Source organism: Orycteropus afer, unplaced genomic scaffold (genome assembly GCF_000298275.1).
Source record: "Orycteropus afer afer isolate SDZICR_OR568_19922 unplaced genomic scaffold, OryAfe1.0 scaffold00375, whole genome shotgun sequence".
NCBI classification, from domain to species: Eukaryota; Metazoa; Chordata; class Mammalia; order Tubulidentata; family Orycteropodidae; genus Orycteropus; species Orycteropus afer.
The window spans coordinates 1,584,615-1,598,531 of record NW_006921962.1 but is presented as its reverse complement, the minus strand read 5'-3'; the positions used below and the strand labels follow the sequence as shown (position 1 = coordinate 1,598,531).

The window sequence follows — 13,917 nt, the reverse complement described above, 5'->3', positions numbered from 1 at the left end:
GCTTAAGGCACTTGACTGCTAACCAGAAGGCTGGCAATTCAAGCCCACCAGCCACTCCTTGGAAGGAAGGTTGGGCAATCTACCTCCATAGTGATACTGCCTCAGAAACCCAAAGAGGGGTCTCCATGAGTCAGATCTGACTCGATGACAGTGAATTTGGTTTTTTTGGTTTTGATGTAATTTTATTTATTTATTTATTTATTGCTCTTATTTCATCTACAACATGAGGCCTATATATGAACTTATGTTAAAAATCCTTGTTCTAAAATGATCTGATATATGACTGCCTAGCCTCTGCTGCTGTTATAGGTAATTTCCTATATTTCAAATGTGTTCATTGCTGGGTCTTGCTAGTCACCTGTAGTTTGAGCAAGTGTGATTTCATCTATTCATCATCCACTGAGCAAGCATGATTACCATGCTTTGATCCTGCCAAATATGGATGACAAAAGTCATGTTCCACATGATTTTTCTCTTTATGTGGTTAAGTGTCACTGAGTCTTTAACATCTCATCAGATGATTATCCTGGTTGCCTTTTTCTAGAAACAGTTCAGTTTATCATATCTTTTTTTTAAATGCGGAATCTCTTATTGCAAAAATTTCTACGATTGTTGGATAATTGAATTTCTATTAATGTGTAATAGCATTTTAGCTTGTCACTAAAATGGCTACATTTTTCACAAGAATAACTATGATCTCTCTTTTTTTTTTTTGAACATTTTATTGTGGTTTGGTTGAAAGTATACAGAGTAAATTAGCTTCTCATACAGTAATTTATACACATTTTGTTTTGTGATATTAGTTGCAATCTCCTCAACAGAACATTTTCACCACTTTCTCCCTGGGTTCCCTGTTTCTATTTCCTTCTTTTCTGCCCCTTCCTATCTTCTGAACTTTGTTTTTGGGCAAATGCTGCCCTTTTGGTCCAGTATCATTGATTTTTCTGAGCAGCACTTTCCTCATGATTATTATTGTTCACTTTATCCTTTCTATGCCACTCCTCAGAAGGAAGGAGGGGTTGCTATGAGTCAAGTAGACTTCACGGTAGTGAGGTTTTTTTTTTTTTTTTGCCTTCTATATCTCTCCTTGGAAGGAAGGTTGGGAAATCTACTTCCATAGTTATACCACTTTGGAAACCCAAGGAGGGGTCGCTATGAGTCAGGTTAGACTTCATGGCAGTGAGTTTGTTTTTTTTGGTTTTATATCTCTCTACTTGGACATCTAAAAAGCATCACTAAATTACTATGCCATAAAGAGAGCTCTTTATAGTCTTTGCCATACTTGATTCATCCTCAAATATTTCCATCTCATTATATTATAATTTATCCAGTCCAAATCTAGGAATACTTGATTCTTTTCTTTCTCTCAAATTTTATTTATCCAATACATCAGTAATTGTCATTGACTTCTTAGCTATCTAGTGCTGCTATGACAGAAATACCACAAGTGGGTGGCTTTGAAAAACATAAATTTATTTTCTCACAGTTTAGGAGGCTAGAAATCTGAATTCAGGGTGCTAGCTTTAAGGGTAGCCTTTGTCAGTTGGCTCTAGTGGAAGGCTCTTGTCTCTTCTGAACTTCTGTTTCTGGACAATCTGCATGTTGCATGGTGTCTTTATTTCTCCATCTCTACTTGCTGGTTTGTTTGTTTAATCTCTTTTATATCTCAAAAGAGATTGACTTGACACACCCTACACTAATTCCACCTCATTAACAAAGACAGGTCATTCCCAAATGGGGTTATCACCACAGGCATAGAGACTAGGATTTACAACATATATTTTGGGGGGACCCAATTCAATCCTTAACAACTTCACTCCCAAAAGAGACTGAATTTGACCATTTCCCACTACCTACACTGCTACAACTTTTGTCCAAACTACCACCATCTCTCACTTGGTCTATTCAATACTTTTCCACTGGTATCTTATTTCTACTCTTGTACCACACTTTTATCCTCCTCACAATGGCTTAGAATTAAATCCAAAGTTTTTACCAGGGCCTGTGAGGCCCTAGCCAGTCTCTGCCTCTGGGGAGCCCACTTCATTATTCCACTTCAGACACACACTCTACAAGTAGAGTACAGGTAGAGCAAAGAGAAAGCAAGGTTGAATTAAGCTTTCCTTGGGTGGTATATGTCCTCTGCAACAACATACTTTCAAGCAGTCACTTGGTTGAACCAGTTTTAGAGAGGATGACAGTGGAGAAATCATCTTTGGAGATCACTAGCAAGGCAAAGAGGCCAGATTTATGGACTCTATAATGAAATATTACTCAGTTCCTGATGGGGACAGGGAAGCAAGTTTACTGAATAAAATAATATAGAATATATATTTCAAGTGAACTCTCTTGTTACTAATTAAATTCATTAGTTGATTAGTATATTCCAGCATAAGCCCCAAAACTAAACCCATTGTTGTGGAGTCTATTAATTCCACCATAAGCCAATGTAAAACAGTCATTTCAATACGTTTGTTTCAATTTAGGATTCTTTAAACCGTTAGCCAGGGAAACATTCACTAACATTGTTTTTAGGGGTACTATCAACCCCTGCCTGGGGCTGGGGGCTGCTTTTTGCTTGGGGGCAGCTCTATATTAAGGCGAGGGCCTGAGGTAGGTGGGCCTAGGGCTTGGAGGCTGCTTTCCACTTGGGGGTGGCTCTATTTTAAGGCAATTGCCTGAGGTAGGCAGGTGCAGAGGGGTTAGAAACAACTAAGGAAGACAAATTTGCCTGTCAGTTTGTCTTACCTGTGATGGCTTACATGTTGCTGTGAGGCTGGAGGCTACGCTACTGTGTTGCAAAATGCTAGCAGGCTTACCCATGGTGGACAGGTTTCCGTGGAGCTTCCAGGCTAAGACAGACTCAGATGAAGGGAGAGGCCATCCACTTCTCAAACAATTGGCCAGTAAAAACTTATGAATAGCAATGAACTCCTGTCTGATATGTTACTGGGACACCTTATTAATAGCCCTGAAACATTGTCCGATGCAGTGCTGGAAGATGAGCCCATCAGGTCAGAAGGCACTCAAAATTTGTCTGGGGAAGAGCTGACTCCTCAGAGTAGAGACAATCTTACCAATATGGATAGAGTAAAGCTTTCAGGACCTCCATTGGCTGATGTGGCATGACTCCAAATGAGTAGAAACAGATGCAAACTTCCATTAATAATGGGAGTATGGAACGTATGAAGTATGAATCTAGGAAAATTTGAAGTTATCAAAAATGAAATGGAACACATAAAGATTGATATCCTAGGCATTAGTGAGCTGAAACAGACTGATTTGGGCCATTTCCACATGATCTACTATGCTGGGAATAACAAATTGAAGAGGAATGGTGTGGCATTCATCCTCAGAAAGAGTGTTTCAAGATCTGTACTAAAGTACAATGCTGTCAGTGATAAGATAATACTCTGGTAGCGTAGTGCCTAAGGCACTTGACTGCTAACCAGAAGGCTGGTGGTTCAAACCCAACAGCCACTCCTCGGAAGGAAGGTTAGGCAATCTACTTCTGTAGTGATACTGCCCTGGAAACTCAAGGAAGGGTCACTATGAGTCAGGTCCGACTCAACGGCACATAACACAACACAACACAACACAACATAACATAACAAGGAAGACCAGTTGATACAACTATTATTCAATTTGCACACCAACTGCTAAAGCCAAAGATGAGGAAATTGAAGATTTTTACCAACTTCTGAAGTCTGAAATTGACAGAACATGCAATCAAGATGTTGATTGTCACTGGTGACTGGAATGCAAAAGTTGGAAACAAAGAAGAGTTACTGGTAGTTGGAAAATATGGCCTTACTGATAGAAATAATGCTGGAGATCGCATGATAGAATTTTGCAAGACCAACGACTTATTCATTGCAAATAACTTTTATCAACAACATAAGTGATTATTATACACATGTACTTCACCAGATGGAATACACAGGAATCAGATTGACTCCATCTGTGGCAAGAGGTAATGGAGAAGTTCAATATCTTCACCCGAAACAAGGTCAGTAGCTGATTATGGAACAGACCATCAACTTGCTTGCTTATATGCACATTCAAGCCAAAGTTGAAGACAATTAAAACAAGTCAACAAGAGCCAAATTTTGACCTTGATAATATCCCTCCTGAATTTAGAGACCATTTAAAGAATAGATTTGATGCATTGAACACCAATGACCGAAAACCAGAGGAATTGTGGGATGACATCAAGAATGTCATCCATGAAAAAAGCAAGAGGTCATTAAAAAGATGAGAAAGGAAGAAAAGACCAAAATGGATGTCAGAAGAGACTCTGAATATTGCCATTGAATGAAGAGGAGCTAAAGCAAATGGAAGAAATGACAAGATAAAAGAGCTGAACTGAAGATTTCAAAGAGCAGCTTGACCATATAAAGCCAATTACTATAATGAAATGTGCAAAGACCTGGAGTTAGAAAACCAAAAATGAAGAACACACTCAGCATTTCTCAAGCTGGAAGAACTAAGGAAAAAATTTAAACCTTCAGTTGCAATATTGAAAGATTCTATGGGCAAAATACTGACTGATGAAGGAAACATCAAAAGAAGATGGAAGGAATACACAGAATCACTGTACCAAAAGGAACTGGTCGATATTCATCCTTTTCAAGAGGTGGCATATGATCAAGAACCAATGGGATTAAAGGAAGAAGTCGAAGCTGCACTGAAGGAACTGGAAAAGAACAAGGCTCCAGGAATTGACAGAATACTCATGGAGATGTTTCAACAAACAGGTGCCCCACTGGAGGCACTCATTTTGTTATGCCAAGAGATTTGGAAGACAGCTACCTGGCCAACTGACTGGAAGAGATCCATATATGTATACTCTCCAAAGAAAGGTGATCCCACAGATTGTGGAAATTATCCAACATTATAATTAATAATACATTCAAGTAAAGTCTTAGTGAACATAATTCAAAAATGGTTGCACAGTATATTGACAGAGAGCTCCCACAAATGCAAGCTGGATTCAGAAGAGGACATGAAACAAGGGATATCATTGCTGATGTCAAATGGATCTTAGCTGAAAGCAAAGAATACCAGAAAGATGCTTGCTTATGTTTTCTTGACTAGGCAAGAGCATTCAATTGTGTGGATAATAACAAATTATGGATAGCATTTGGAAGAATGGGAATTCCAGAACACTTGATTATACTCATGAGGAACCTGTACATAGACCAAGGACGCTGTTGTTCGAACAGAACAAGAGGATACTGCATGGCTCAAAATCAAGAAGGGAGTGTGTTAAGGCTGTATCCTTTCACCATACTTATTCAACTCGTATGCTGAGCAAATAATCCAAGAGGCTGGATTATCTGAAGAATGTGGTATTAGGATTGGAGGAAGACTCATTAACAACCAGCAATACAAAGATGACACAACTTTGCTTGCCGAAAGTGAGGATGACTTGAAATTCTTACTAATGAAGATTAAAGACCACAGTCTGCAGTATGGATTACACTTCAATATAAAGAAAACAAAAATCCTAACAACTGGTCCAAAAAGCAGCTTCATGGTGGATGGAGAAAAGATTGAAGTTGTCAAAGACTTCATACTACTTGGTTCTACAACCAACACCAATGGAAGCAGTAGTCAAGACATCAGAAGACATTGCATTGGGCAAATCTGCTGCAACAGACTTCTTTCAAGTACTGAAGAGCAAAGATGTTGCCTTGGAGACTAAGATGTGCCTAACCCAATCCATGGTATTTTCAGTAGCCTCTTATGCATGTGAGAGCTGGAGAATGAATAAGGATGACCAAAGAAGAGTTGATGTTTTTGAGTTGTAGTGTTGGAGAAGAAAGCTAAGAGTACCATGGTCTGTTAAAAAGACTAACAAATCTGTCCTGGAAGAATTGCAGCCGGAATGTTCCTTGGCAGCAAGAATGGCCAGACTTTGTCTCACTTACTTTGGTCATGTTATTAGAAGGAACCATCCCTGCAATAGGATATCATGCTTAGTAAAGTGGAGGGTCAACAGAAGAGGGGAAGGCACTCAACAAGATGGATAGACGTAGTGGCTGCAACGATGGGCTCAGGTGTGGCAAGGATTGTAAAGCTGGCACAAGACCAGGAGTGTTTCGTTCTGCTGCACATAGGGTCACTATGAGTTGGAGATGATTTGATGGCACCTAACAACAACAATCAACCCTTTTGTAGACTTTCCATTATTACACTAGACAAAAATATTTGGGTAACTATGTATTTTGTCAGTACAGTTCTCTTTCCAATTTACCTGTGATTTAGTTGAGAGTTATTCTAAGAAATCCTCAGCCTCCTTTAATTGTCACTATTTTTACCTGAATTTCCAGGTGGCTACACTTAACCACCCATTAATTTAGATTCCATGCAACAGTTACTTGCTGAGACAATCACTTCACTGCTATCATAAATCCTGACTTGATCTAATTTAAGAATTTAGCAGATTAAAACATATTTTATCATCCATCTAAGGAGCTAAAAACAGAAAGTTAAGATGTAGCTCTCATCTTAACTATGTCAACAGTTTGTATGGAAAGAAACATGTTTTCCATTCAGAAGACATATGGCTGAACATCATTATTAAAATCTTAGTGTCATACCTCTCGAATAGCAGTACAAAACTCACTCTGCAGCACTTTTTTGAGGGATTGTAACTTGTGCACTGGTACTTCTCCAGATTCCTGTAGTTTCTCCAGTAGTTCAATTGCTCTCGCAACATCTGAATGGGGGAGAAAAAAGGAAAGAGAGACCTAGAGTAAATTGTATCTATTAGTAAAGTAGTATTATTCCAAATGAATAGTGACTATGAAAGGCAAGAGGAATCTATTACAAAATCAAAATTTATAATTCATAGCTTATCAATCTCATTTCTTGGTAACAGGTCCTTTGCATAATGCCACGAGAAATGTTTATGTTCCACAAAATTTTTCACTTAATACACCTTCTTTTATAGTATTTAATAAATTAGTTTGACTATTCTTTAAAATGTCTTCTACTTATTGTGGTACCCCAACAAACAAATAAGTCCTGTCAATATTACTTCTAAGATTTTTTTTTATTATTATTTTGACCTTTCAATTCCCATGTCATATTTATCACAGCAGCAATTTCACATTTTGTAAGATAGTTTGATAAATGTGCATAATTTCCACTAGTTTGTAAGCTCCTTGATGGTAGGAACCTGTCTGGTTTTGGTCACCACTGGATTCTCTCAAAGGAGTTCTGGTGGCTCAGTACTTAAGGCATTTGACTGCTAACCAGAAGGTTAGTGGTTTAAACCCACCAGCCACTCCATGGAAGAAATATGGGTCAATCTTTTTCTGTAAAGATTTACAGCAGGGTTGCTATGAGTCGGAATTGACGGTTGATGGCAGTGAGTTTGTTTTTTTGTTTGCAATCTCTCAAAGTCTAGTGTATGACAGTAAATAAATATTTGATCAATAAATTAATGAATGACACCCCCCCAAAAAAAAACCCACAACTCATAGCAATCCTATAAGACAGAGTAGAACTGCCACACAAGCTATCCATGGCTGTAAATCTTTACAAAAGTAGACCACCACATTTTTCTCCCATGGAGTGGCTAGTGAGTTTGAATTGCCAGTCTTTCAGTTAACAGCCAAGCACTTAACCACTACACTACCAGGGTTCCCTGATTAATGAATAGACTACCCCATTTTATAGCCATTCTTTAGTCCAAGTGCTCATCACCTCTTTTCAGACAACTGGAATAATATTTTCTCCTCCAGACTCATCATGTGGTCCACAAAGTTTCCTTCCTCAAATAAAAATTCAAACATGTACTTATTTTCCAGCTTCTTAAACATAGGACCAAGTAAAAGAAAGAGTTTTCAATATTAATATAAATACTTTTGTTTCATTCTACAATATCAAAAGCTAATGTATCAGTAAACATGGAATCTTGTATAGTCACAAGCTTAAAATTCCTTGTGTGGTTCCTAACAGACTGTCCAAAGAAAATGATACAAAGAAGGGCCATTAAAAAAATCCTATGGCAAACTCTTCTACTTGTGTTGCTGCAGTCAATCTCACTGAAAATTCACTTTGACATTTATGTAGTAGGATAGGAGGGTTTTCATTCCTAGATGATTAGCTCCAGAACGTTTCCCATATCTATGCCATAAATTTATTTATTTACTCATCCATCCATTAATAATTTGAGTTTTGGCTATACCTGACATTAAGCTTAATATGAATAAGGCACACCTCCTCTCTGACCACATGCAGCTCACAACATAAAGAGAAAGGAATATCATCTCTAGGTACCAGGAATAAAATTTCTACCACCTCAGAATTCAAGTGAGGATGGAAGTTGGTGTAAATATCTCTTCAAATAACGAGAAAGTGAGTTTAATAGAGATTCTCTTTTGAAGTAGTTCTTTTGATTGCCCAGTATGGCCCAAAGTAGCATACTTGAAATCAACATGACATCACCAGTTTCCAAAGTCTGCATTTTTATACAAAAATTGGAAGTCACAAAAGTCAAATGGACAATACCAATCACATCCAAAAATCAATAAAGTACAAAACTGGGAATTTTATGAGTTTTAAACTTCATAGTCCTTTACCTAGGTGTCCAAAGGTGCCTGTTGTTGTTGTTATGTGATATCTAGTCAGACCTGACTCATAGAGACCCCTCCTTGGGTTTCCGAGGCAATATCACTAAGGAAGTAGATTGCCCAACTTTCCTTCTGGGGAGTGGCTGGTGGGTTTGAACTGCCAGCCTTCTGGTTAGCAGTCAAGTGCCTAAGACACTACGCTACCAGAGCTCCCAAAAGTGCATAGAACCCTCTATATGTTTAAAACTAAACTCATTATTATTATTATTTTGTGAAAGTACTTCCTCTCTTTCTATATTCCAGTAATAGTTTTCATTAATAGTATCCCCACTCAGCCTGTCTCTGAAGTTAGACTACATCTTATTTTTCACACTCACTACCACATACAGTTGGGAGTTCTGGTGGCATAGTGCCTAAGGAATTTGACTGCTAACCAGATGGCTGGTGGTTCAAACCCACCAGCCACTCCTTGGAAGGAAGGATGGCAATCTACTTCTGTAGTGATAGCCCCTCAGAAACCCAAGGAGGGGTCACCATGAGTTGTTTCCAACTCGATGGCAAACACAACAACAACAACAACAATCACCACATACAGTTAGTTATTCAGCAAGTGCTATAGATTCAGTCTCAGAAATGTCTTTTGAATTAAGCTCCTCACTTCACTAGTTGAAGAATGCCCTTCATCATCTCTCCTCTGATCTCCTAACTGTTCTTTAAATTAGTCTTTTATTTTTCAGTCTATCTTCTACACTGTTTACCACAGTGATTGTCCTGAATGATAAATCTCATCATATACTCTCTCACTTAAAACCTTCTTTGGCTTCTCACTGCCTATAGGGTAAAGTTCAGATCACTTAAGATTATATAATGTGCCCTTACCAATCTAGATCTTCTAACTCATTTCTGGACACTTCCTCCTGATTATCTCATACTATGGCCATAGTCATACATTTGCTTTTGCTAGGACATGCAACAGAATCCCAGCTCTCTATGGCTTTGCACATATTGCTCCCTGTTCCTGGAATGCGAATCATTCATTCATTCATGCCAGGTACTGTGCTGGATATGAGAGACACAATGGTAAAAAAGACAACCATTGTTCTTGTTTTCGTGAAACTTACAAACCTAAAGGGTCACGGAATGAAATTAAGAAGGTGTGTGCTATTAAAAAAAAAAAAAAAAAATCTACAGGCTGATACACAGATATAAAGCAAAGACACTTAATTGTCTTTCATGAAGTCAGGGAGGACCTGACTTTGTGGATGTACCAGCTAAACAGAGTCCTAGACAGGAGGTCCAGGCAGGGGTAAGAAGGAGACTATACCAGGCAAAGGAAACAAATGCAGATTGAAGGCTTGTCAAGAAAGCATGGGACATTCAAAGAAGAGAAAGGATTTCAGTACGGCTAAAGCTGAAACTAGGATGAGAGTGGTAAGAGATGAAGTAGATAGAAATCATGTGATGGTAGGTGTTTTAGGTCATGTATGGAAGAGTTAGCTAAAGTAGTATTTCCTCAGACATGTCTTCATCAACTTTCTCCAAGTCAGATTAGTTACTATCATATCTGTGTTTCCACAGTGTTCACTCATGTGTAGTAAAAATACTACTTCCTACAGTAATTCTTTTGCATATGTATAGCTCCCTCCTTCACTCCCATACATTCATTGTTGTTGTTAGGTGCCATTGAGTTGTCTCTGACTCATAGCAACCTTATGTACAACAGAACAAAACAAAAGTTGATGGTCTGTTCCACAATCAGCTCCTGGCCTTGTTTTGGCTGAAGATATTGAGCTTTTCCATCGCTCTTGCCAATGGTAGTCAATCTGACTCCTATGTACTCTGTCTGGCAAAGTCCACATGTATAGCTACCATTTGTATTGTTGAGAAAACTTATTTGTAATGAATAAGTCATTGCTCTTGTAAAATTCTATCATGTGATCTCCAGCATCATTTCTATCACTAAGGCCATATTTTCCAACCACTAGTGATTCTTCTTTGTTTCCAACTTTTGCACTCTAATCACCAGTGATAAGTAACATATTTTGTTTGCATGTTTGGTCAATTTCAGACTACAGAAGTTATAAAAATTTTCAATTTCCTCATCTTTGATTTTGGTGGCTTGTATGTAAATTTGAATAGTAGTAGTATTAACTGATCTTTCTTATAAGCATATGGATATTTTCCTATCACTGATAGCATTGTATTTCAAGATGGATCTTGATACATTCTTGATGGATCTTGATACATTCTTTGTGATGATGAATGCCACGCCATCCCTCTTCAATTTGTAATTTCCAGCATAGTAGATCATGATTGTCTGATTCAAAATGGTCAAAACTAGTCCATTTCAGCTCACTAATGCCTAGGATATCCACGCTTATGCATTTCATTTCATTGTTGACAACTTCCAATTTTCCTTGGTTCATTCTTTGTACATTCCAGGTTGCAATTATTAATGGATATTTGCAGCTGTTTCTTCTCATCTTGAGAAGTGCCACATCAGCACATGGAGGTTCCAAAGCTTTACTCTATCCACATCATTAAGGTTGGCTCTACTCTGAGGTGGCATAGTGCCTAAAGCACTTGACTGCTAACCAGAAAGTTGGTGGTTGAAACCCACCCGCCACGCCTCAGAAGGAAGATTATGCAATCTACTTCCATGGAGATATTGCCTCAGAAACCCAAGGACGGGTCGCTATGAGTCAGAGATGACTCAACAGCACCTAACAACAACAAAAACAACAACTACTGAGGAAGCAGCTCTTCCTCAGTTGCACTTTGAGTACCTTCTAACCTGAAGGGCTCATTTTCTGGCACTGCATTGGACAATGTTTCAGGGCTATTCATAAATATTTCCAGTAATATATCACAAAATGTTTCACTGCTATTCCTAAGGTTTTCACTGCCTAATTCTTTGAGAAGTAGATGGCCTCTTTCTTCTTCCAAGTCTGTCTTAGTCTGGAAGCTCCTCTGAAACCTGTCCACCATAGGTGACCTTGCTGGCATTTGAAACACCAGTGGCATAGCCTCCAGCCTCTCAACAACATGCAAGCCAGCACAGTACGACAAACCAACAGACAAGTTTGTCTCCCTTATTTGTTCCAAACCACTCTGCTCATTTCCCACTGCCCATTCCCCCAGTTGCTCTAACCCTCTCCTGCCCTGCACACCTGCTTCACTTACCTGGCTGCCCCAGGCACTTGAAACACCCACCTGCCTTGTGCACCCAGCTCACTTACCCAGCCTGCCTCGGGCACTCAAAACACCTGGCTGCCTTACATGATTATCGGTGAGAGAGCTGAGCGCCTTTGGGCTGAGGCTTACTAGCAAGTGGGATGCCTCTGGGCACTTATTAGTGGAGCTTAAGAACTTTGTAACACTTGTGTGATATTTCTATGAGCTTCATGAAATATCCAGGACAGCATCTTATTTGTTACTGTGTCCACAATACATTGCAGAATACTTTATAAGTATTAGATGTTCATGTGTCATATCTGGTAGAAATTTGTTGAATGAATAATAAATTAATTAAAGTCTCAGAATGGTAGGGGTTAGATGTCCATATCAGGCTTGTTCATGATTGCCTTGGGTCTAGAGTGGGAGAAGAGAATATGCCTAAACCTGTAGGCTGAAATATATCAGTGCATCCACTGGAGAAAATTCAGAAAAGTTGAAAGTGACACCAAACCTGGATATTTAGTAGTTCTCAGCCCATGCTGCACATTAAAATTATCTGTGATACATTTAAAAATTATTAATATCTTTGACTCACCCCAAACAAATTAAATCAGAATCTCTAGAACAGTTGTGTCTCAAATGTAGCTTCATACTGAATCACCTAAAGTCACAAAAGCCAAACTCACTGCCATCAAGTCGATTCCAACTCAAAGTGATCCCCATTGGGATTCTGAGGTGGCAAATCTTTACAAAAGTAGATTGCTCCATCTTCCACTGAGCAGCTGGTGGGTTTGAACCACCAATCTTCTAGTTAGCAGTCAAGTGCTTTATGGATTGGGCCACCAGAGCTCCTTACTGAATCACCTATGGAAATTTAAAAAACACAGATGCCTGCACACAAGGTCGAGCCTACTCATGGGGCCTTGTAAAGCTCTGTGGGTGATGCTAAGTGCAGCCAAGTTGAGAATCACTGTCCTAGTTGGCATGAGCATGTGAAGTTCCTGCATGATTTTAAGGGGAGCGAGGGTGAGAACCTTTGCTACAGATTAATGACTCTAAAGCATTAATGTCCTAAGAATCTTCTGAGGAGCTGATTAAAATTTAAGTTCTTGAGCTCCATGTCTAGAGACACTGATTCAGGAGGTGTAAGGATAAGGCCAGGAATGTGCCTTTTAAGTCAATGCTTTAAGTGATTCTGAAATTATTGGTTCAGTTTCCATTTCAAGAGACAGTAAACCAAATGATCTGTGGTGCAGTGACTTACTGAATATAGCCCTTTTAGCCATAGTCTTTGTGACTCTCACACAATGATTGGGTAGAAGTGTGCAAATAAGGTGCTTGTGACCCATCAAGAGAGCTGAATAACTTGCTGCTAGTAAATCAGGTGCATGGAACCATAACGAGGGGACTGGTCAGCTTTGATATCATGCAGGCTTAAAAAAGAGCCAATCCCAGAGCACAGGAAAGACCTCACTATCATCAAGAAAGAAAAGCTGGGAGTGGAGCATGTCCTTTGGACCTGGGTCTTGGGCTGAGAACCTGCTAGACCCAGAAGATGGAGAGCTGTAACACCAGAAAAGGCATGAGACAGTGAGAAATGGCAGCATGCCTGACAGAGAAATGACAGCAGCAGGACAAGGAGACCAGTGCTAAGTGGCATGGTGGGTTTCCTGGCTTATGGAGTAAGGTGGCTACAGTGGGTGTGCAGAGCCATGGAGTGGTGTGAGAAACCTGAGCACCTTTGAGCAGGAGTCTTGGTGGAGTAGTGTGTCTTGAGGCACTTCGAAGAGGGAGGCTCTCTGACCCACGGAGGGAGAGAGCTGAGCGCCTTTGGCCTGAGGCTTGCTTGAGAGTGGGATACCTCTGGGCACTTAGTAGTGGAGCTTAAGAACTTTGTAACACTTGCCTGAGCAGGGCAGAGGCAAGGCCAAGAGCCAGAGAGAGTGATGCCTATGGGCACAGCTGAGGAGAAGCTGTTCTGACTGAAGAACTATACCTTGAGTTCTTCCTGATCCTAAATTGCAAGCTGTTATTTCCCTAACAAACCCCATAATCCTGAGTTGTTGTTGTTAAGTGCCGTTGAGTCGTTTCCAACTCATAGTGACCCCATGCACAGCAGAATGAAACACTGCCCGATCCCGCGCCAGCCCCACAA

The 13,917-nt window shown here is 39.6% G+C and overlaps 1 protein-coding gene across 1 annotated transcript in view; it reads right to left on the bottom strand.

Moving 5' to 3' along the window:
* Positions 1-13,917, bottom strand: part of LIN7A (lin-7 homolog A, crumbs cell polarity complex component) — a 199,422-nt gene that overhangs the window by 107,343 nt on the left and 78,162 nt on the right. Inside the window, exon 2 of the mRNA XM_007953166.2 lies at positions 6,606-6,724. Within this exon, the coding sequence (XP_007951357.1) occupies positions 6,606-6,724 (119 nt within the window). The remainder of the gene's footprint in view (positions 1-6,605; positions 6,725-13,917) is intronic.